Source organism: Parus major, chromosome 3 (assembly GCF_001522545.3).
Source record: "Parus major isolate Abel chromosome 3, Parus_major1.1, whole genome shotgun sequence".
Lineage (NCBI taxonomy): Eukaryota > Metazoa > Chordata > Aves > Passeriformes > Paridae > Parus > Parus major.
In genome coordinates this window covers 65,093,764-65,118,343 of record NC_031770.1, presented here as the reverse complement: position 1 = coordinate 65,118,343, position 24,580 = coordinate 65,093,764, and the positions used below count along the sequence as shown (strand labels likewise).

Here is a 24,580-nt window from a genome sequence, read left to right as displayed (position 1 = left end):
AAAATTGCTTTACATGATACATGCTTTTGGATTTTTGCTGCCTGTTTTTTCAGACATATCACCCTATAAAAATAGGGCTATATTTATGTTGAATAAGTTGGTTACAGCTGTGGTTTTATGAATTCAGTATTTGAGAAAATTTCACTTGAAACTGCTCTCCAATTAATGAGCCAACATTTACAGAAAAATAGTTTAATTTGCACACTTTTACACTATATGCTGAACTATATACCTACCATTCCCACTTCAGTGAAATCCACCTGTAGGCAAAAGGGTACGAAAAGGTCATTTCAAGTTCCATTCAAATGCCTTATGCAAGATCATAAATTTCAGTCATTACTTCAGAGGGAATCTGCACAGAAGTAATAAGATTTTCCCCAGGAACATGCAGAAGGCCAGCTTGTGGCTCTGCACACTGAATTGACATAAGGACTGGTCAGGCTAAAATAGAATGAAGGGTTTCATCCAAATGATCTTCTTTAGATTTGAATGCAATCCTATGAGAATAACTACAGTTCAGCCATTAAGGGCAGAACCATAACACAGATTGCATTTCTTTTCTTGAGGATGAGGGTTTCATCTTAATCATAACATTTGAGACTTTAAGAGTATTCAGTGGAGTTTAGCTATAGACACATATTTAATAACCTTCCTCAGCTGGGGTCCAGATCTGGATAAGCATAAATATTTTAAAGGATTATCTGAATGCAAGTATTGTATTCAGATAGTAGACTCATGAAATAATATACAAGTTTAGCATGAATTTTTGATTTCATATGTAACAGTATTAGCTATTTCAATGTTCCTGTTTTTTCCCTTCCATTTCAGGGTGGTTTTACTCGTAAATATTCTCTGAGTTCCAAAACTGGAACACTCCTCCCAGAGTTTCCAAGTGCTCAACACCTTTTGCTTCAAGGGTGCCTTTCTAAAGACAAGGTAAAAAGTGAGCTCCTTCTCTTCTGTCTTAGAGATCAAAAATTTGCCACAGAATGTTTCTTCATATCTTAGCCTTTGAGGTATTGACATGAAAGAGACAGAAATGTCCATAATCAAACAGAGGTGACTGATTTATAGAGGGGGCAAACCTTTACTAACACCGATTAACCGGCTTTCCAATGGAAAGGTGGTTGAATTATTTACCTATTAACTGACCCAGTATTTTACAAACTGATGGTATGTAAGACGGGGAGAGCAAAATAAACAAATAACTGAGAGTTGTATTCTTTACAAATGCCTTTGGATTTAAGGTAAATTTTATTCTGATTAGAACAGAACAAATAATTCACAACAAACAGATGAATTTTACTCTCTTTCATTAATTGTTTGAAAAGTGACTGAAAATCTGAATGTGTTTGTGGTTTTTTTAAATTACTTAAATCATTCTTCAAATAAATACTTGGTATTACTTATCCTAAGGGTAACTCTTCAGTTGGAAGTATCTCTTATGTTTTATGTCTTTGACTCTTTACCAGTGTGTTACATCTGTGTTGTTACAAGCTGCTACACTGTGCTAGAAATCCTTTGAACTTTTCAATTTAGTCTTCAGTGCAGGTGATAATAGTGACTGGTTTGAGACACAGTGCTTTAAAACTTTTTTTTTTTTGCAAGCCCCTCCTCCTAAGCTAGTTCTGAGAAAGTAGTGAAGCCTAGGATTCCTGTAGGGAGAAACTAAAGGAAAGGAGCCATCTTAGCTGGAAATCTTGCCTTTCCAAAAGAAAGCCCCAGAACTGGTATACTCAGCAGTGTACCACCTGCTGCTATAGTCTCCATCAGTGAAGTGATATCTCTCATATAGAAAGCATTCTTGTTAAATTTAAATCTGACAAATGTTTGAGGTTCCTTGAAGACCCAACACAGCGGTATAAACAAACTGATTTTTACTGCTCCAACAATGGAGAAAAACTTGCAATTCATTCTCTCTTCATTTTTGGCTCAGCAGCATTGTGCATGACTGTCTGGGGACAGGCTTACCAAGTTATGAGGAGACTGTGGGAAAAATGAATTTCTGTGTCTCCTGCATTCTCTTTCCTTGCTGTTCTTTCCTTGTCTCTTGTTCTCTTAATTCCTATTTTCTTTTCATACTCCCTTTTCTCTCCTTCAGCTTATCTGACCAAAGGTTATTGAAACTAAGATATTTAGGTACTGTTGAAGACAGCCTGTACATGAAGTTTGACTCCTGCATTAAACTCTTAAGGAGATGCTTGCAACTCAGATGTCTGGAGAGTCCATAATTACTAAAATAGATGGGTAATTCCTGGATTTAATATTTCTGTAGAGAACTTACCTGACCTTTATATTTCATCAACTCCTTTCAAAGACAATTCTTTAAAATGTTCTTCAGTTTCACACCCTGCTATTGCTTTTCAAAGGTACTTAGTTAGAGAAGCAGCTCTGAAAGTCAGAAAGGTTTATTTTCAAATAAATCTGCATCCTAAACCTACTGTAATAAGATGGCACCAGGTTCATTCAAAATCTGATAGAAATTCATAAGCTGTGACAAACCTTCTGTGATTCAGGACCATAAGAATGGTTTTGCTAGCACTTTTCCTTCCTTAAAATAGTTTGTATATTTATTGTCTTATAATTTGCTACAATTTTTAAAAATTGCTACTTTCTTTTTTGTTCGTTTGTTTGTTTTTTTTAAATAAGAGAACACTCCATTCAGATAAAGTAACCTGATGAGATGAAAGGGAGTTCTGCTTTTAAAAGTTCAGTTCATGTGAGGCAGTGATTAAACTTTGACCAAATGACTGGCAGCTATTTTCTCATTTGTCCAACTAGATGATGTTTCAGAACACTCATAGACGCCTATAGTAGCCTAATGATTAACTTGCACTCCTCTTTGGGATTAATCTTAGCTTCAGAAAGGTGAATTTTTACTTTACCATCTGACTGGCTGATCTAGATATTGCCTTACTTTACTATCCAAATTTTCACAGTGTATAGGGGTTCAGATGCTACTGTCTGACCACAGCATCAGTGCTTGACTTAAACAATGACTTAAATAATGCTTGAATAATAATGACATAAAGCTGTTGATAAAACTTGTGATGAGTGATGTCCTCATCACTTCTAGATATACAGGCTGCTTGTTTGTAAATATCCATTGCAATACAGTTTATTTAAATACTAGCTACACAAGGCAGAAATTTAGACCACTGTAGCAGTAAAGAAAAGAGTAAAGAAACTCTGTTTAATATTTCTTTCTTCCAAAACAGGTAGATACTCTTATCATGATGTACAAAACACACTGTCAGTGTGTCCTTGACAATGCAATTAATGGGAACTTTGAAGAGGTAAGGTTGTTTGAACACGCACACTTGGTACATATGCATGGGTAGCCAAGAAAGCTTAATTTATGTCTATGAATCTGATTCCTATTTCTTTAGATTCAGCATTTCCTATTACACTTTTGGCAAGGAATGCCTGACCATCTTCTTCCTCTGCTTGAAAATCCCATCATCATTGACATTTTCTGTGTCTGTGACTCAATACTATATAAGGTAAGTTAAGCATTAAGCTAGATGAATAATCTCACCCACCGTAGAGCTTCTGCATCTGTAAGAAGATAGAATGACAGGGTGCCATGACTGCTTTCTGCTGTAAATCAGCAAGGAGATCATTGAAATAAAGAAATAAAACGGGCACCTATAAGAGCTGAACTCCAGTCTCAGCTCAGCTGAAAACCTGATGTGTGACTGGGCAGCACAGTAACAGTGAAACCCCGACCTACTTGCTTGAATGTAGGAAAAAGAAATGCTCATGTGCTCACTGACAAGGCTGAGGTAATCCTGGATGAAAACTGAAGCCTTGTTTTCACTGAAAAGATTTCTACCCAGAAAGAGAGTCCATGGCACATTGCTGATTCCACATGCCAGTCTGCTCATGGTTTCATGGCCATGGTTTCATGTTACCAAACTGGAACAATACTGGGTTAAGTTGCCCCTCCTGTTGGCTGCCTTTCATTTCTGTTCCCGTGCTGCTAGATGTACCAGCAAAACTGATACGCTCTAAATTGGTCAGGGTTTAAAAAAAAGTAAGGAATACTTGCTCTACAGAGATTTTATACCATATGAGATCTTTGATCTAACTCACGGCATGACCACATAAATAGTTGAAACTAAGTGACCCTTGGGAGTGTTGCATGGTCAGGAATAACTTAGAGAGAGCTGGGGAAACAACAAAGTAATGCCACCAAAATTTCCTGAGTTTTTCATCTGAAAAGTCAGATTAGATGATTATTTAGTAGATGCAAAGTACTTTAAGTTGCTCTGATAGGATGTGCCATAGAAATAGAAAAGGATTCTCATATAAATGTCTAACAGATTTCACATCACATATTGATGATGAGAAGAAGTAACTATTGGCTTAATAGAAAAAATCCAACCAGTCAAAGCAAAAGACTTGAAACTTTTTAGCTCTGATGCCTGATGGTAATCTGTCTTTCTTTACTGTATAAAAATATGGGGAGAAATCCAGAAAAGAAAATATGTATTATTTAGAGGCATATAAAGCTGTAAAGTAAGAAATGTTTTAGGTAGAATAGTAAAGCAAAGGTAATTAGCATCAAGAATCATAATTACTACCCGGGAGATGGGTCATTAAGCCTCATTTACTTGTAGAGGTTATAATGTACCCTGAGTTTATGAGGTTTTTCCTGCTCTAAATGTGTTATCTCAATAGATTAAATATTAACTTTATTTATGATAGATTTATTGTGACAGAAGAAGAAATACTAGAGAAGCATTAAATTATAGATTGAGTAAGACCAAATTTCTCAAAAGATCATAAATTTGCTATTGTGTCTCTTTTTTGTCTCTCACTATTTCTTATCTATAATCATGTTAGATATTCTTTACATCACAACTGACAGAAGAAATAAGGAATTACATTGGGTTGTTATCAAAATTTTTCCATTAACAGAGAAAGGAGATTTCTGGAATATTGTCTAACAACTTTGTCCTTCACAGTAACATTCCTTAGATGTCATGCCAGATGGCACAGGTTTTTGCCAAAACAGTTTCACACCACAATTAGCAACAGGGAACTCTATGGCTAAACTCTGAATGACTACAGTGTCATGTCCAGTTTTGTAGAAAGAGTCAGCAGCTTTCAAGGATTTGGAGGATGCTTGAGTATCTGCTTTACAGAGACTTGGTGATGCTAGAAAAGACAGAGTGTTTATGCATCTCACTTCTATGGATTTCCCTACTCTAAGACATGGGGAATAGCATATCTTGTTTTTTTTCATTTTACTGCTGTGAAGATATACAAGAAAATATAGAATTGGTGCAGTGTAAGTATATAAATATCTCATATGTTCCTGTCTAATAGTGATTGGAAAAATCTAGGCATATAATTTTCTGGACAATAGGTTGAATGGCTATATTCTATGTAAATTTTCTGTACTTATCACTTTGCAATCTAAGTAGACAAGACAGACATGATGAATGAATAAATGACCAGTGGAATCATGATGTCATTTTCTGTTAACTTTTTGAAGGTTCTTACAGATGTACTCATCCCTGCAACAATGCAAGAAATGCCAGAAAGGTAGGTATTTGAAAATAATCATGATACATTCTGATTTGTAGTTATATTCCAGATAAATACCAGTAATTCTGTATTCTAGAGAAATTTCCTCACAGTATTTATGCTCACTTTTAGAACAGTAGAATATGTATGGCAAAATAGCTCCAGCTCTGAGGACAGCTATAGAACAGCCTTAAAATTTTAGATAGCATTTTAGTGTCCCAATTGGCCCACAGTTTTTTTCCAGAGAAGGTATGTATCAATATGCAGTCAATATATAGATCAATGATTGGTCATTTCCTGTTTCTTCTGGTAACACCTGAGGAGGAATTTCTAGATATGTTCAGAAGTCTGTTAGCCATAGATTGAAACCAAATTATTTTAACTAATGCAAATCTTTATTGGTGATTCTCTAAATCACTTTTTGTTTCCCTTATAGTTTACTGGCAGATATAAGAAGTTTTGCAAAAAACTGGGAACAGTGGGTTGCTTCCTCTTTGGAAAATCTACCAGAAAGCCTGATAGATAAGAAATTGCCTATTGCACGAAGATTTGTTTCCTCCCTGAAACGACAGACGTCATTCCTACACCTGGCACAGGTAAACAGAATAAGATTATACATTCAAAAATGTGTCAGTTGTATTCAGTGTACCCTTCTGGCTATGAGATACAATGCATTATTTTTTCAGGGTTGACCTTCAGCCTTGAAAGCCCTAAATCTTGTAGTTTTAGCCAAGAAATTAGAAAGTGAACATAAATAGATTTGACCAGAACTTCAATCTTATGTACCAGGAAAGAGAGCAAAGACCATGGTTATAATAAGCTGTCATCACAGGAACTTTTTCCAATGAAATGATCAAGTGGAATATATGTGTGTTTTGTTTAGTACCAAATTGGAAAATGCCAGATGATTCTTCTTGCCTAGCAAAGATTCACTGTCTTTGCCCGTGTTGTTCTATTTCTGCTTGAGTTTTGAGTGAGAAGAAAGAATGAAGGAATGACAGGTAGTTGAAGACTCCAAAGCTATGTTGTCAGGATATAGGTATCTGCAGTTAGGAGTCACCTCTGTGTGATGGTTTTATAGATTAACCAAAAGGATTGAATGCCTTTTGAGAAACTTCCTTCCATGCTAGGGCTTTGAGGTGGTAGTCCTCATGAGTAACTGTAGACACACCACAGATTCATCTTGACCTGATTTTCTCTTTCATAAATACAAAAGCAGCATATGGGTGATCTTGTGAAGATAATCTGATAGGAAGGCACATTAGAAGAGCACCAGGAGTCTAGTGAAAGGGAAACATTATCTCATCAGAGCTGTGGTAAACCCAGCCGTGACAATAAAATTAAATTAAACATAATAAGATTCTTCTCTGAGCCGTTTTTTGTGTGATCCCTAGGTGTGGGCCTGTACTGGTTTTGGCTGTGATAGAGTTAATGCTATTCATCACAGTATGGGTCTAAATTTTGTATTTGTACTGGGAACTATTGACAATTCAGGGCTATTCTAGTAACTACTGTGCAGTGTTTACACACACCCAAGGTCTTTTCTGCTTCTTACATCACACTGCCAGCAAGTAAGTTGGAGTGGCACAGAAGTTTGGCAGGGGACATAGCTGGGTCAGCTGGCCCCAGCTGATCACAGGGATATTCCATACCACAGATCAATAATAAAACTGTGGAAATGTTAGCAGGGGACCACTTCTCAGGGACCTGGCTCAGCATTGGTCAGTTGGTGGTGAGCAAGTGTTTTCATTTGCATCACTGTTCTTTGTTGGACTGTAGTTTTCTCTGTTGTTTTTTGGTGTTTCTTTTAAACTTTTAAGTTATTATTGTTGTTGTAGTTGTTATTATTTTTATTCTTTTTTAAAAAAAAATCATTAAACTGTTTTTAGCCTAACCAACATGTTTTCTTACTTGTACTCCTTTAATTCTCTCCCACATCCCTTGTCAGGGTAGAGAGTGGTTGAGTGGCTGTGTGGTGCTTAGCTGCCAGCTGGGGCAAAACCACAACAGGATCTCAGTATTTTACCTTGCTTTCTCTTGCAGATTGCTCGACCAGCTCTTTTTGATCAGCATGTGGTGAATTCCATGGTGTCGGATATTGAAAAAGTTGATTTGAATAGTATTGGTTCTCAGGCCCTCCTTGCAGTTTCAGGCAGCACAGACTCTGATGGGGAAGCCTACAGTGAATGTAAGTCCATGGTGATATATTTGGACCATTAAAAGTAATTAATTCTTTCATTCTGTGCCACACCAATCTACTTGGACTGACTGAGACAGGGCACTTGAAGACTCTGCATTCTCTAATCTAGTTCAACATAAATTTCAGGAGGTTAAGAAAACAAATTGGTTGCCCTAGCATGTCCTACAAGAACAGAAGCTTGTGCTGGAAAGTCACCCCAGCTAGATAACTTTAAATGGTTGTTAAAAAATTCATTTACATCACTTGAAAACCTCTTTTGGAACTTGGTCCTAATTATATGGGGATATTGCACAGATCAGTTCTTGAAAGATTTATCCAAAATACCATTTCATTATGGCTTAAAAAAATGAATATTTGAACTAGTTTACTTTTTTTAATTAATCGTATTTTCTTCTGAAAGTTGTGCTTTAAAAGTAGATGTAATTTTCTATTTAGTGTAGCAGCTATTTTCATACACAGAATAGAGTGAACTATCATTTTTGAGTTAGTTAATTTTCATATAAATTGTTGAAAAATAGATATAGCCATTTTCTCTATTAAAAAGAGAACTTTGTCATAGGAGTCATGTTGTTCAGAGATTCTTGAAAGGAATAGGAATGTGTTGTCCTGTAAATATTATTACTTTGATTATGAAAGTTTGTTCTCTTTAATGATTCACAATTTCATTCACATTTTCATTTGAGTTGCCCCTTTCCTACTTTTTTTGTGTAGTCAATTTTTATTTTATTCCTTGTCTTCTTTCACACTGCTTAAAAAAGAAAAGAACAAGAGAAATAACTGGTTATTCATGCAGTTTTTTGAAAATGAGAATTGAGGAAATTATATCCTGTTGTGAGAAACTTCTAAGGTATGAAGGAAACATAAGACACTGCAAATCTGCCATATTACAGAGAAAGCTTTACTAGTAAATGTAGTATTAGAAAGGTTTTCATGACTGACTCTACAAAGGAATAGAAAATACACTAATCTTCTTTTGCTTTTATTTTCTTATAAAACTTCATTGTCTTGCAACCTGTATCATTGTAATGCTTAAGTAATTAAAATACATGTGTGTGATGGATGTGTGTGTGCTTGCTTTGCTGGGAAATTACTTATTTCTTCCCTGCTCTAATTCTTTATTTTCCTTTCCATGCTACAATATTGTCATATGGCTGGTGAGTGGCTTTTTCTCATGTTCAGAGTAGAGTGCCATGATATGTTCTCCTTTTTACATGGTAGATGACTCTATTACAGTGTTCCAAGAACTGAAGGACCTTCTAAAGAAGAATGCCACTGTGGAATCTTTTATTGAATGGTTGGATACTGTGGTTGAGCAAAGGGTTATCAAGGTACCTTTCAAATGTTCTGCCTGACTCCAGACCAAATCCTACTCCCCTTACTCCTTATGCAGTCACACTGATTTTCCCCAAGGAATTTTCACCTTTGCTCCTATTGCCTTACTGTGACAGAGAAGTTTGTCATTTGGTGCCAAAGATTCCAGTGATATTAACTCAGATTAATCATGCTGAGCAGTCTTATGTGTGTGACAAACTAAGAGGTATTGTAGCTAAAACACTAAAGTCAGCACTTTCACAAATTGTATGTGACAGAAACCCTCCCATCTTATGTGTGCCTGCAGAATTGCAGGGGATTGCTCTGAGTAAGGTGATGAGCAAAAGCTGTTTCTTAGAGAAGCAGTTCTCTCTTCTGTGGCATTTGGGTGGTGCTGTGTGTGGTACAAGTTCCTGCAGCAGGTGCATTCATAAGTAGCTAGCCTCCTGAAGGATTCCTACATTTCAGGGTGGAAGATACAGTTTTGTAGCTTTGTAAGGTGCTTAACACAGTAATTGATGGTTTTGATGAGATCCCACCATCAAATTGCCCATCTCCAATTACCAAGATGTACTTTCATCACAAGTATTTTATATGCATGTAGTTGTGTAGGGATTAATAAACTACAGCTCAGAACAAAAGAAAGGATTTTTACTTATAGGTAAGTAAAAGATATTTACCCAATTTGTGACTCTATTTACTGTAAACTATTAGAACAAGATGTTCCTAGCATTGTTTTCCTATACTTAAGGGAAGAAGTACCAACAAGTTTTGATATGAAGCTAGGTCAACTTGAGCAGAAGCTAATCATTTACAGAACATGTAATCCTTCCACTGCTGTCTGCCTTCAGTTCATGCTAAAGTGTGGCTACTGTCAAACCCACACAACAGCTTCTTTCTGCTTGCTGTTTGAGAAACTAACAGGGCATATGTTACCACACAAACAAATCATTGCCAGAGCAAAGTGACTGTATGAAATATGCAGTATTAAAAGCATCACTTTGATCATCATGATAGTAACATACCTATAAGGGAAATTCTGACGACTATTACACAGATTAAATTTAAGTACAAAGACTAATTTATATTCCCTGTTTTTATGAATAGCAGTGCAAGAGGGTGGGATCTTCCTTCTTTCCTTCCTTCCTTCCTTGGCACCTTTAATACTAGAATATGGAGTCATTTATCATCAGGGCCCAAGCAGTAAGCTGTTTGCTTCAACCAACATTGGCAGACAGAATCTAGGACTACACTGGAAAATGTGAAGGCTGCTCTCATTTACCAAGTTAGGTCACACAGCAAGGAGATAGGTTGAATCAGGCAGCTTGATTCACTCTGCCACATCAGCCTGAGTCAGACACCTTGAACTCTCAAGGATATTCAGTTCATCTCTCCTGTTGGCAGAAAGCAAGTGAGCATATTAACAGTACTTTACTGTTCTCTTTCAGGCAAGCAAGCAAAATGGGAGGTCGTTAAAGAAGAGAGCTCAAGACTTCCTTCTGAAATGGAGCTTTTTCGGTGCTCGAGTGATGCATAACCTAACTCTAAACAACGCATCAAGTTTTGGTAGCTGAGCTTTATAAAACCACTCATATTTTGTACATATAAGTTAAGCACTTACCAGCTTTCCACCATTTCCTGTGCTGAGGAACTCATCCTAATCTAAAAATTCTTTGGTTAAAGCCACAAATACTGTGTGATGTATTTTTCAAACTAATATTTCACAGTAAATGTTAGTAATATTTTGCTGGTCATCTGTGTCCCAGGTTTATTTTTTAAAGGTATTTTTCTTTTGAATTGCTGTTTTGATACTGCTTTGACATTTAAATGCTAGAAACTTTGTTCTAATATGGCAATGACTGCACATCTCAGTATAAGAAACAAAATATTTAAATTACTGTTTTTACCTGTGGATCAGTTTGGTAAAAAAATACTGTTGTATATAAGTTCTTGTTCATGGTATATTTTAATAAAAACAAAAGGAATTTGGCAGTCACCACACAATTCTGGAATCAGAAGATGATCAATTTAAAAGTGTTTGTGGCTTTTAAAAATTAAAGCTCACACGTGCATCTTTAGGAATGTTTACATTTTTGGGAACACTCAGAACCTTATATAAGAAGATAGCAGAACGAGTGAAAAACTCTAGTATGTAATTTCATATGTTTAGTGATAGGTACTTTGTTATCTGAAATTCAAAGGATATTTGAAATGGCTGTAGGGACACATTTTTTAATGTGATATATCCTTGAAATAAGGTCAAAGACTTTACCAGTTATTGTCTGGTTATTTAGCACAAGGCAAACAGAAATAGAGCAGAGGCATTCTAGCAAATTTCAGCCTTATCTAGTTCCACTGTGTGCTCTCTTCAAGTATAAAGCATGTCTCACTTTCATCAGTATTTTTCTTTGATGTAATTAGTGGTCAAATAGCCTACAGGACAGTAAACAATTGAGCTAGGTGGGCCAGTGCAAAGAGAGATTAGAGCTAGAAGTTAGGCACTATTCCTTGTTGGTCTTACCAGGTCATTTAAAGTCCACAATTATTTGTTTGTTTCACTGACTTCTTGTGGAGTGGTGAGAGATGGTCACAGAGATAACTCAGCTACTCTCTCTCTCTTTCTCCTCCAAAAGGTTCTTTTCATTTGATCCGTATGTTACTAGATGAGTACATCCTGCTTGCAATGGAGACACAGTTCAACAACGACAAAGAACAAGAACTCCAGAATCTACTGGACAAATACATGAAGAATTTAGGTAACTAGATCTTGGTTCTTTTGCATGTACTGGTATGTTTCAAAATTTATGTATTTGTTTAAGCTGAAGCAAGTTTACTGCGTTCTCCTGAAGGTGTGGTTATGTGCAGCATTGTCTGAAACAAATTCATCTGTAAAGTTTGTGACCAGTCACTCAGCAATTCATTCCCACCTTCATACCACAGTTCACTTCATAACATTTCATTGGAATGTCAATACTAAGGGTCACTGAAATTATCTTGGATGCAGCAAAGACTTGTAGGTACATCTGAAATGCTATGAACTGAGGTGTGAAAAGCGGTACAAGCAGCAGAAAGGGCAGGAATTCCTAATTCAGTTTCTCCCCACATCTTAAATATGTAATAACAGCTTGAAGTAGGAATCTATTAAATGTTACCAAAGTGCAAATATCCATTCAATGTTGGAACACAAGTTTGGAACCCTATTTACCATGTGTCTGAAGTATTATTAAATATTAGTATTATGATAATGTGATATATAATATATAGTGTGATATATATAATGATAGTGTGATATATAATGATTTAATGAATATTAGTATTATGGAAGAGAAATAAAATTATTTGAAAACAATATCCTTAACATTTTGCATCTACCAGGCTTCTTCAAAGTTAGACAGTTTGAAATTATATATTCCAGGTCCTTTGCTATAAAAAGAATGAAGTTTGATTCAGATCAAGTTATGGTCCCAGCAAATCCTTAAAAATCCATTGAAACTTCAGAAACTTGCAGAATTGTTTTGCATTAGCATTACCACTGGCAGTCAATCCTTAACTTTTTGGTTGTTGTTACTCTAAATCTGCACTTTGCTGCAAGAAATGTGCATAGAATTTCTCTGACAGTAGATGCTGCACTTTCAATTCAGCCTCCAGGGGAGAGAGGCTCGAAAAGGAGAAAAACTTGGCCTGTGTGACAGTTGCCTTATCCTTATGTGTTGATGTGAAGTACTTGAAACTTGAAAATTGTAAAATCATGTTTTCCTCTGAAGAACAGCAAAACTGACTTTATCAATAGTCTGCAAAAAGCTGAAGAGCTCTGGAGTATTGCAAATGCTTTTCTTTAGAAATCAATATGAAAAGAGAGTTCAAGCATTCTAAAGTTAGCGTTGTTAATTCTTTAGGATGAAATGTCGATCCTGATTCACTCTTAATGCTCTTTACTTGACTTCATTGTTGACATTTACTTCAAAGGAATAAATCTGATTCATACCTTCACTATGATAGCTTCAGTAAGGAGCTGATACTGCGTGATGTGGATCTGTGGTCAGGAAAAATGATACATACAGAATTTATGTGTGGTGAGGATACATAACAGCTAACAAGGGTTTTCATTTGCCCTTCCAGATGCAAGCAAAGCCACCTTCACTGCATCACCAAGCTCTTGCTTCCTAGCAAATCGCAACAAAGCTGCTCCTCTGCCCAGTGACGCTTCAGTCAAAAACGAGTGCCTTGGAGAGCAAACCTACGTGTCCTTGTCAGCTGGCCAGCCCAGCAGTGCATCTTCTGGGCTGAACCCCTTCACCACAGGAGATGGGGAGAGTATGCAGCTGACAGGTGTGTATCAACTCTTCTCCTTCCCTAATCTGCCTGTTGACCTTTGAGTTTGAGGTAACATGTTGCTGTAGGAGGAGCAATGACCACACACATTTATGAAGACATCTAGTAAACATTTCATGAGCTCACCTTCTGTGGTGATTTACAGAAGTCAGCAATTGTAATTACCCTGCCAGTAATAGTTCCCCTTGGAAAAATAGTAAAACCATCTTAGAACTCTGGGCTTGGTGAGGTTCTCGTGAGAAGAGAATGAACAGCAAACCTGGAGCACATAAGGATTGTAACAGTTGGAAATTCCCACTGAATGTGGCACATCAAAGCTGGAGAATGAAAGGAGGAAGATTTATAGACTGAAGCCATGAAATAGAAGCTGTGAATTATATAGGTGGAGGCCAGTGCATATCTTTTGTAAAAGTTTCAAATGTTAATCTGCACTTCATTAGAAGGTTTGTGTCTTAACAGCATTACTGAGGTATGGACACTAATCACGGCTAATGTTTATTTATTCCAGATCAAATGGAGCTGTCTCAAAGCACTGGTCATCTCATGACTCCACCCATTTCACCAGCCATGGCCAGCCGAGGAAGTGTTATCAACCAGGGGCCAATGGCTGTGAGACCTCCCAGCATAGGTCCCATGTTATCAACACATTCACAGTGCTCTTCCTACTCAGAACCCCTTTACCAGACTTTGTCACAGACTAATCAGAATTATTATGGAAACAATTCTAATTACCAGGCTATGTTCAGGACACAGGCCCATTCCACTTCAGGAGTCTACGACCACAGAGCAGAGCCCAGCCGATTCAATGCCTTGAGTGAACAGCAGTTCTCCAGAGACTACTTCAGCAACAGTTGTGCTGTGTCTCCCTACAATGCCAGATCCCCTTCCAGCTATGGTCCATCTGGCATGTCTCAGGACACACACAATATGCAGTTTCTGAATACCGGGAGTTTCAATTTCTTGAACAACTCAGTATCTACATGTCCAGGAACAGCTTATCCTGCTAATGCTTCCAACGGTATTATTACATATTTTCTTTTTCCTTTTGTTTCTCTTTCATTGCTGGAGGAAAACATGTTTTCTCTGCCTTTTTTTCTCTGGAAGATGTATTTCAGCTTTTATTTATACATTCCTGTTTTCCACTTCTCTGATAACACATAGAGATTGTAAAGCAACTTAATAAGCTACTTAAAGACTTATTTTCCTCTGGTGACCTCAAATGTACCTGCTGCCCTATGCTAATCTTCCTTTGGTATCATCACCATATCTTGCACAAAGGAAGCAAAACCAGAATGACCTTGTGGTTTAACAGTCTCTTGAAAAGCCCCCAAAACATTTGCTGTGAAACAGAGCAGACACAAGATAGCTTACCCCTGCAACCAGCATAATGGACTATTCTAGTGACGAGGTGAAAAGAAGTATAAAAATATGCATTAGCAATAATTTGGGACTTTGTCCCTTTCATTTCTCATAATACAAATGTAAAATCACTGCTTCAGAAGTACAGCCAGCAAAACACCTCCCTCTTCTGGAGGAAAGACACAGTGGAAATGTTATTTTTATCTGGATTTTTCTATGCAGTGAGTACATACTGCCCTGCAGATTTTCTTCCCATGTATGCTTTCCTTCGTTGTAAGCTTCAGAAGGAAGCACTAAACTTTGTGGATAGGACTCCCCAAAGGTGTCTCTTAAGGCCACTGATTGCAGGCTATGTTTGATTCTGAACTTGGAAGGAAAGAGCAATTTTCTGTAACGAAGGCATGACTGAACCTTTACCATCTTTTGGTTTCCTTGTTACCACCTCTCTTTTGGGTCAGTCCTTACATATGCTGCTTATTTTCCAAGGCTGTAGGTGTACATAAGTAATCTTATTGTGAAGGGCTTCATCCAGTAAAAAGTACTGCTTTTCCAAGGTTATCACAGGCTCATACGCTAACCAGTAGTTTCATTCATCTTTTCTTTTTTTCAATCTTCAATTAGGATATTATGGAAACAGCATAAATTATTCAGAATCTCACAGACTTGGAACAATGGTGGACCAACATGTTTCTGTAATCAGCAGTGTCAGCAGCATTCGGCCACTGCCATCCTACAGTGATATACATGATCCACTGAATATCTTGGATGACAGCAGAAGAAAACAAACAGGCACATACTACACAGAGTCCTCACCTTCAATTGTCTGCCGGACCCCCATGGGTAAGTATAGCCAATAACTGAGGAGCAGCTATGAATTTTTGGCATCCTAACAAATGCTGAGTATTAAATTGTAGCTCACACACACACACAATATATGAAATGCAACATAGGGATGAAACAGCTTGGTACTTAGGATGTATCATAAGATATGTTTTCCTTAAAACTGAGTTTAATAAATTTTCTTCCATAAGGAGGTCTATGAGCCATTGTCCACAAGGACTGGAATGACTGGCCTGAGTTGCATAAAAATATGTATTAGGAAGCACTTTCTAATTATTAAGTAAACTAATAGCAGACTGGGCTTTTCTGGGGTCTCTTAGACATCCTCACTGTCAAACAGATCAAATGAGTCCTGGGTCAGGGGTGTCTCAGTATATACTTCCTGTGCTCTTGTCCCCCATCCTATGCTTCAACAGCTGTGTGTATTAGGCAAAGCTCCCACTGACAGTGAATTTCAGGCAGAAATACCCAATCCTGAAGGGCTTGTTTTGGTATATGCTTTAAACAAATAGCATCTCAGTTTGGTCTCACATTTCAAAAGGGGTTACGTGGAAGATATAAACTAGGACACTTTATTTCTACACAAGATTACATCTTTCTACTGCTTGCACAGTAATCTTGCACAGAAGGTCAGACGTTTCTGTTCTTCAGATGATGTGCCTGGTAGGCAGGAGTTTCCATCACATGAAACTGGATTGTGATTTCTGTTAAATTCAATAAATTGAAAACTTGCTATGATGGTAACTTTTTTTTTCCCACAGCTTCAAATTTGCAAACCACATCTTCTTCACAGTGTATGTATGGAACATCTGGTCAGTTCCCTTCCCAGGAAAATCTGGAGGTCCATGCCTCAGCAAGCAGAGATATGGTGCCATCTTTACCACCAATCAACACTGTCTTCATGGGAGCAGCTGCTGGAGGAACCTAACTGGGAGAGGCCTGTCTGTGCCCTAAGCTTACTTTCCAACCCCTGACATTAAGGCTATGATGATAATCCCCTTCCAAGTTGGTGGAAGATAAAAGTATTACATATTAAAGGACCCATTTTAGCAATGTTATCAGCCCTTCACATACAAAAAATAGCTATATTTAGATTTGGTCTTGCTTGTGAATCTCTCAGGATTGTTCTTACCATTACAGCTTTTCAGTCAGAAATTCAGGGTAAGCAGAAAGAACCAGTGATTCTTGCATGCAAGAATAAGTTGTAAAGAAATTATTACATCTATTCCTAATTTATTAAAAATGCTATTTTAATCTTTCACTTTTATCTTTTTTTATATATATATATATATAAAAATGTTTATTTAATGTCTGTGTTGCTCATTATTTATTAGGACCACAGAGTAACTGTTTACTTTCTCATATTTGACAAATTGTCAAATGTATGTATCCTACCTCCTATGGAAATGTTTACAGGGTCAGTTTTTACTGTTTTAAATGAAACTAAGCCAAACTCTTAAGTTTTTTACTGTTGTGCTCTGGAAAGTAAATTTCAAATGTTTAGTGCCTACTTGTGTAAGTGAAAGTCCTCAGGAAATAAATAAAACATATTATGGAATTTTATTTCTCTTCCTTTTAAAATAAAACCAACAAAACATGCAAATATCATAAGCTAACTAACTGCAGTAGCCTGCTGCTGTAGCTGGATAACTGAAGGAAATGAAACTATGCCACTAAATCTCATGGGATTTCAGAATTACCTGTGGTATGAGCCCAAAGTTTCTTTAATGGAAATCCATTAAAATACATTAATCAACTTTCATTTGTTTAGTGCACATCTCATTGTGTAAACTGAGACCAAAAGTAATAAAGATTATTTAAAAATATTGCAAGCCTTTGGATAGCTATTTTAATTTTAAAGAGTGTTTTACAAGTGCCATGATAATCTTTTCACAAATACACATTTATTTGTGTTTCTGGATAAGCCAAGAATATTCACTGGTGGTGTTACAGAGGTGAAGAGAACACACAAAACAAGCTTCTTGCTAAGCATTCACGAAATAGCAGGTGTTATTTTATAATCAGACTGTCCCAACACCAGATGCAGGTTTGGATTTAAATCCACTCCAATTCAACCCATTAAATATATGCTGAATATTGTGGAATTGAAGAAAAGTACATTTTTTGGTGGAGGAAATGGATGCTACCTGAATGAAACTTTTCTTTCTGATGCTGTATAATTTCCTTTAGTGTCTCTCTATCATGAGATGTCTGGCTGCAGAAATGCAATCAAAAACATTGACTAGGACTAGGTCATCAAGAATTCTGGATATGAAACACTTGATGTAGGAAAAAACCCACCATAGTTCAGTAATTGAGAAGTGGAAGACTTCAGCTCAATTGCTCTGTAATTCAGGATGAAGACTTGAGTTGTGACCAAAAGTACCATAATGGTGCAAGAAAGTTTTGATTTCTATACAAATTCACAATGAGATATAACACAGATTGTTCAGTGTTTATTGGACAAAGCTTTGTAGTAAATGAAGTACTGAAAATGAGTTCTTTCTTCATGACAGTTTAGGATATATTTTATCCTTAAATTAGTCCTATAAAAGTCAGATTCCCTCCCTATGTATGCAGGTCACTTCTATAGTCAGTGACAGGAGATACCTCCTGTTCCAAGGAGTAAAGATGGGGAGTACAAAGGTAAAGGATATGCCACTATAGCAGGGGATATGCCACTATCCTGAAATCCTTGGCTCCATCAGCTAACAAAGGACATGGTACAAATAGTTAATTTAGGTCAAAACTTCCATATTGTTGAATGTATGTGAGGGAAATATGTAGAATTTAGAGAAAGGTGGCAATCTATAGCAGACAGAGTCTTAATCTATTAGGCTCTACATAAAAAGAACTGTGTACATAATTTCTTTTAAAGGATATGGGACCTATATGCACCATTTCCAGTAGTTTTATTATTGTTATGTGAACCATTTTGCACCGGGGTTTGTTTGGGTTTTCTTGGGTTTTTCCCCCCCATAAATTACTGTATCTGCACATTATCTGGGCTAAGATATGATTGTATGTCATTAAATGTGCAGATTCTCCAGAAGGCTGCAGAACACAAAGAGTCCTGAAGTATCACACTTGGAAATTTCAGCTCATTGTCAAGAGCAAAGAGCAATAAAAATATTCTAATATTCAAATAGGCAGTTGAGAGAATTCTGTCATAGTGTTGCAGAACAAAACAAACCCATCATAATTGTGACTAGCAAAACCAAATGAGAAATTTCCTCTTTATGACCCATTAGTTCAACCAGATAAATGGTTTGATGAATTCAGTACATTTTGTCTGTATAAAATGAAATAACTCATAGCTTTTGTGAATTGCCTTTGAGAAGATTTTTATCTTTTGTGTTGTAACAACATTACAGTAAATTATATGAAGAATTAATGGAGTTGTTCTTTGGTGGTTTTGTATTAGTCATTTCAGTTGCATTTCTGTGGATTCATTAATACATTTTAATATATACATGCCTGGAAATCTGTGCTAAAAATTGTACTTATTGAGTACAATCAGTGTCAAGTTTTTTCCTTGTCTAAAGGGAAAAAAAAGCCTTTTTTTTCTGAGAAAGAAACATGAAAAATTAAATCCTTTTCATCCTTTTGATTTGTCAGTATCCATAACTCTGAACTAGTGCTAGGAAAGGCAAAAGAGGTGGGTGGGTGAGTGAATCAAATTTTCTCCCGCTTCTAAAGTAAAAGTGATTCTAATGCAAATTATATTAACCAAAATGAAGCAATATTGGAGAAGAACCATTTGTCTTGTGCGCCATGAGCCCATGCCTAGCTGTGCAGAATTTGTTCTGGAAGAGGGGTGCAGTTTTTTGACTCTGAAGGTAATTTAGGACCATGGGAATATTGCTCAAAACACAAAATTAGTGAGAAAGTGTAACTGTGTAGTGAAATCACAGTGAAATAACATGTCAAAAATAAACCTGTGTATTGTTCTGTCACACCACATGCCAAATCACTGGTCAGATCATCATCCTGTCTTCATCTTGTACATAAGTGATTGCTGGTCCCTGAGACAAAAGGAGTCTTCAATGCAGAGCCATTAAACAGAATCTCATGCCTAGTGCAGACTATTAGAAGGTCACAGATACACAGGAGTAGGAACAGATGTTTTGTGTGATGCAGCACAGAACTTTTTCCCAGTGTGGGCTCAGGTCTGAGTGGACTTTAGACTTATGGAGCAAGAAACAGTGGTACAAAAAAAAAAAATCCCCACTCTTAGAACACTTGGAGAAAACCTGTAGAGATGTTATCAGTCTTAGAAAAGCAGGTATTTGACACTAAAGAAACAATACAAGTCATTAATGTCATACCTCTGGACAGAGGTGTACTGCTACAGGCTGGGCATCCCACAGCAACCAACATGACTGTGCTAAAAGTAAAACTGGCCATCAAGCTAAACATAAAAGGGTTGAGGCTGCCTGCTAGTGATTAGATCAGTGTAATTCAGGAGGCCGAACATGCTTTTGAAAACTGAGGACAGATTAGAATTAGTTTTAGGTTTAATATGCTCCAGGTTGCAAGTAACAGGCTTTTGTATGAATAGTTTTGGGCTATGGTTTAACTGGAATCACTAACCTAACTTTAAAGTTTGGATTAAATTTGATATTAGCCAAGAGATGTAGTCAGGGCAAGGATGGGCTCATTGGTATGGGCCTTAGGACTGTTGCAAATAAGAGCTGGTAAAGCTATGCTAAATTGCCTGTCTGAAGCAAATTGTAGGTTTAGTTTTTATGATGAACGCTGTAGGATTTGGGAATAGCTCTGGCTGGGTTTATGGGCTTGGATTCAGGCTATGATGTTGGATGAGCCTGCATAATGCCTGAACTTGGCTTGTGGCTTTTGCCATAAAGGTTTGCATGATGTGTTTAACTTACTTAACTATAGTTAATTAATGAACACCTGATGTTTTCTTCCTAGTGATGTACTCAGGGTGGAGCTTAAATCTGATTTATCTTTGGCATGAGGGTTAACTTCAGAGGTTGGGTCAACATGAAGCTGAGACCACAAGATAATATTGGATTTAGAAATGGCCATCAAGCTTGACTTAATCCTGCTGCTCAGAGGGACCCACAAATTATGCTTAGTTCAAGAAAAAAACAGAATGTAGAGAGAACAATATAGATTGCTACTGTACTCAGAACTATAATTATGATTTATTCAGAACAGTTAAAAGTGAGGTGTTTGTGCATGTTTATGCATATTTAGAGAGGGCTGTTGATCTTACACAAAGCTTACTGTCAGACCAGATGATCTAGTTATAATTCCTTCAAAGTCTAGCCTTAAGACTAGATTTCGAATTTATTTGAGATTTACATTTGGAAACGAAAAAAGATAAGCCATTTAGGATAAAGCCAGATCTAGAAGAAATAAGTGGGACTAATTTGGAGTTTTAGGTGATGGAGACCATATTATCAGTCATATTTCTGAGGCTGGCTTTGTGAAATCTAAAGTTATGGTTGGGGCTCAGGCCAACATGAAGCAATGAATCTGAACTAATTATGGATTTAAGACCTTCATGGATTTATGGTTATTATTGACATTAATAAGAGTCATTAATTCTAAATAAGAGTTGAAGTAGGTCAGTAATTGTGTAATGCAGGATCAATTCATGTCTAAGTAGTCATTAGCTGAAACTTCTTTGATGGAAAGGAGATTCACCTTTCACAGCCTAAAATGAGAATGATCTCCTCAGTGGAAGGACTGTAGCACCTGTAGTCTCAAGAGAGATGCTGCAACATTCCTAATGGTTAGACCTCAAGTGTCCAACACTACTGGGATGGTGAAAGATCAGCAATGCAGGAGATCCTACCACAAGCTATGTTGCTTCCATGGTCACCAGACATTTGCAGCAACTACAAGTCTCAGCAGAATCCCTTCTTACAAGGACATGAGGCCTTATGCCAATGAAGGCATAAGCAGGCAGCAAAGGAGGAAAGCAGGGCTGGGATCTGAAATATTGTGCCCATTGCATAATGAGAGTGACATCAAATGCCATTTCTCTACATTTGGTTTCTCTGATATTTGCACAGTTTTTTTACCATTTAACAATGGTTGCATGTTACAATGGTTGCATGGAGCAATGGTTACACAACTGGGAACACATAAAAGATTATATTAGCAGCTGAACTAGGAAAATTTACTTCCCTTCCTTTTGGCTTAGTTGATTATTATCCCTCATCAAATAAAGGACCACATGTTCGTACTGCCCTTGTGCCCTGGTTGCTACAGTAAAAAAGAGACACACAGTGAAATTGTACATTTAGAGTACTATATGCTTTTTTGATTTCTGTCAAGTTTAATTTTCCCATATAATTCAGTTTTGTTCAGATTTTATTGATTAGTCACACATTTTGCATCAAAATACATAAAGATCCCTCTAAGTTCAACAAAAATCTCATGTTTTTGAAAATCTCCATTACAGTAAAAATACCAACTGTGTGCAATACAGTAATGGGCCTTCCTCTCTTTCTGTTATGTTTTTTACCAAGCTTCATCTTCAAAGTATGATCACCTTCAAACACTTGGCCAGGTGTATGTAATCTTCTAAAAGCATCAGTCCCTTGTCTCTAAACGTCTTTTCCCATGTAGGTGTGCCATCCAATGACTGACCTGCTGGATCTGTGCTCCTCCACACCCAATCCACAGCAGATGTGATTTTCTGACTGTCCCCAACCTTCCATTCTTGGTGAGCACTTGCATTTTAGAGCTCACGTGGCCAACCTCCAGGCATGCTTCAGATAGCAGTTACCCAACTTCTGGCTCCTGAGAAAGATCTGATGAAACACTTTCAGTGCCCTGGATGCAACAGTTCTCTTTCAGTTCCACTTCTGAAACTACCAAAATCCTTGTCATTGTATGATTGATAGTATGGGCAATGTCTAAGGAATTCTTGAAGAGAATATAAAAATTTTCCTACTACTAAGTTCCTTCTAGAATTGAAAAGTAAGTAAAAGGTATGTGGATAATTCCTGGGAAATTAATTTTTAAGAGAGCGAAATATTGAGGATGAAATTGAAATGGATTCAGCCCATTTTACCCGGGAGATAAGACTTCACCTATATAAATAAATACTAACTAAGCCATAGATTAAGTTTAATATTGAGCTTTTCCAGCTGATCATGGTGTTTGCTCATTGGAAGAAAATCAGATGTCTGATCCTGCTCCAAAGTTTGCATGTAGTGGAATGGTGCTATCAGAAGAAAGTAAAAACATATCTATATAGCCAGCTTGGTTTTCTCCTCCATTTGCAGAGTGGTCTTTATCTCCTGACTGTACAGTCAATCCTCTACAGTATGTTCAGGCTCCAGCCTTTAGCCAAGCTGTTCCCTTTGCAATAAAAATAGTGAAAAAAGCAATATTTTGTCCACTGCAGGGTCTACATCTACCTTAGATCAACAGTGTTATCTCCATCCCTTTGCAGTCTTTCAAGAGGAGCCTCTCAGCCCTCCTGCTCCATCCAAAATGCTGGGAATGAGGTTCACACTATTTGACTACTACTACTGCCAGCAGTCAAGACATGATCTGATATGTCCCTGAGATGCAAACAAAACTGTACTATTTAGGCGTAGAACTTTGTCCCTTTCTCATCTATCTCCAGGCAAAATAGTGTTTAGCAAGTGGCTGTCCCTAAGGAATGTTTCAGCTCAGCATATCCCTTTCTTTAGCTCTTGCTGCACTTAGAGATTCTTAGAAATGTGGCTCAGGTGATTTCCATGAGCCTCTATTTGTATCCTGTGGGAACCTTGGGTGCTTCAGCTGAGGCTGAGATGTCTGGTTGGCAACAGGTCATGTAATTGTTATGCAGTCAGTACACAACAAGTTTTAATCCCCTTCTTGGCTGGCTTTCTGTGACCCTGGAAAGTCTCGCTGGAGTCTGCAATCTCAGGCTGAGATGTTTGTCCATCTGCTTGGTGAGCCCCAGCCCAGGCTGGCTGCAGCCCTGCAAATGTAAGAGCTAACTCTGACCTCCAAGAAATGCTGGTCACATGGCAGAGAAGACTGAACTGGACATCACACAGCCTGTAGGATGAAACCAGATGTTTCAGAGAGTGTGCAGTGGAAAATATGTGTTTAATCAATATCTGGCTATGTGCTGTATGTCCATGTGGGTAAGCTGAGAGGCGAGCAGAGAGAAAAGCTAACAAGTGTTTGGGCATTTTTGAGTAGAATTTGGAGTTCAGCTTTGTTAACACTGATGGGTACAGATAGCTTTTGATACATATGAGGAATCCAGTCCTTAATCCTGTTTGTAATAGAAAATAGCTTTAAAAATATCCAGACATTTAATATATAAATATAATTTTATATATAATATATATAAAATTATAAATAGATATATTATAAGATTATATTATAATATTATAAATATATAATTTTAATGTATTTTATATCTAATTTATATATAATGTATATAATATATATAATTTATATATATTTATATAAATTTATTTAATTTATAGATTTGCTTTTATAGCAAAACTTATCTATCTTTAAAGATACTGATCTTACAGTACTAAGCAGAAAAACACATGAAAATAAGTAAAATTTGAAAATATGTAAAGGCCCCCTGAGACTGCTGGTCTCACATTTGAAAATGCTATCCTCTGTTCTTTCATCTTCTCGACAGTTCTAAAGGTAAGGCGAGGCTTCCATGCCTGCATTCAGTTTCTCAAATAAGCAAACAGTTCTTCTAAAGCATTGCACACTCAGCAGTTCCTGGCTTTAATGACATGGCTTTACCAGGAAAGTGCATGCTGGAGAGCCACAGAGGTAAAAACATAACTCACCGAGTGGGGATGGGTGGGGGTGGGCACTGCTCTCACTTCGTGTCACTGGCCTATGACAACAGGGGATCAAAAGCTACACTTTTCCTCAGCTACAGCATGGCACATGGGTCCTGGTTTAGGAAAACAAATTGTCACAGTGGAGTTGCAATTAGTGAAATCCAGTGTAATTGATAACAATTGTTACTGCTGTCAGTTGGGG

At 37.1% G+C, this 24,580-nt stretch overlaps 1 protein-coding gene across 1 annotated transcript in view; it reads left to right on the top strand.

Annotated features, from left to right (window-relative positions):
- Positions 1–17,368, top strand: part of RFX6 (regulatory factor X6) — a 33,082-nt gene extending 15,714 nt beyond the window's left edge. Inside the window, exons 6-18 of the mRNA XM_033512928.1 lie at positions 829–936; positions 3,219–3,296; positions 3,390–3,503; positions 5,504–5,553; positions 5,972–6,131; positions 7,579–7,723; positions 8,954–9,063; positions 10,495–10,612; positions 11,680–11,802; positions 13,166–13,375; positions 13,887–14,396; positions 15,359–15,577; positions 16,339–17,368. Coding sequence (XP_033368819.1) covers positions 829–936; positions 3,219–3,296; positions 3,390–3,503; positions 5,504–5,553; positions 5,972–6,131; positions 7,579–7,723; positions 8,954–9,063; positions 10,495–10,612; positions 11,680–11,802; positions 13,166–13,375; positions 13,887–14,396; positions 15,359–15,577; positions 16,339–16,505 — 2,112 coding nt within the window. The 3' untranslated portion in view covers positions 16,506–17,368. The remainder of the gene's footprint in view (positions 1–828; positions 937–3,218; positions 3,297–3,389; positions 3,504–5,503; positions 5,554–5,971; positions 6,132–7,578; positions 7,724–8,953; positions 9,064–10,494; positions 10,613–11,679; positions 11,803–13,165; positions 13,376–13,886; positions 14,397–15,358; positions 15,578–16,338) is intronic.
- Positions 17,369–24,580: the final 7,212 nt, after the last annotated feature.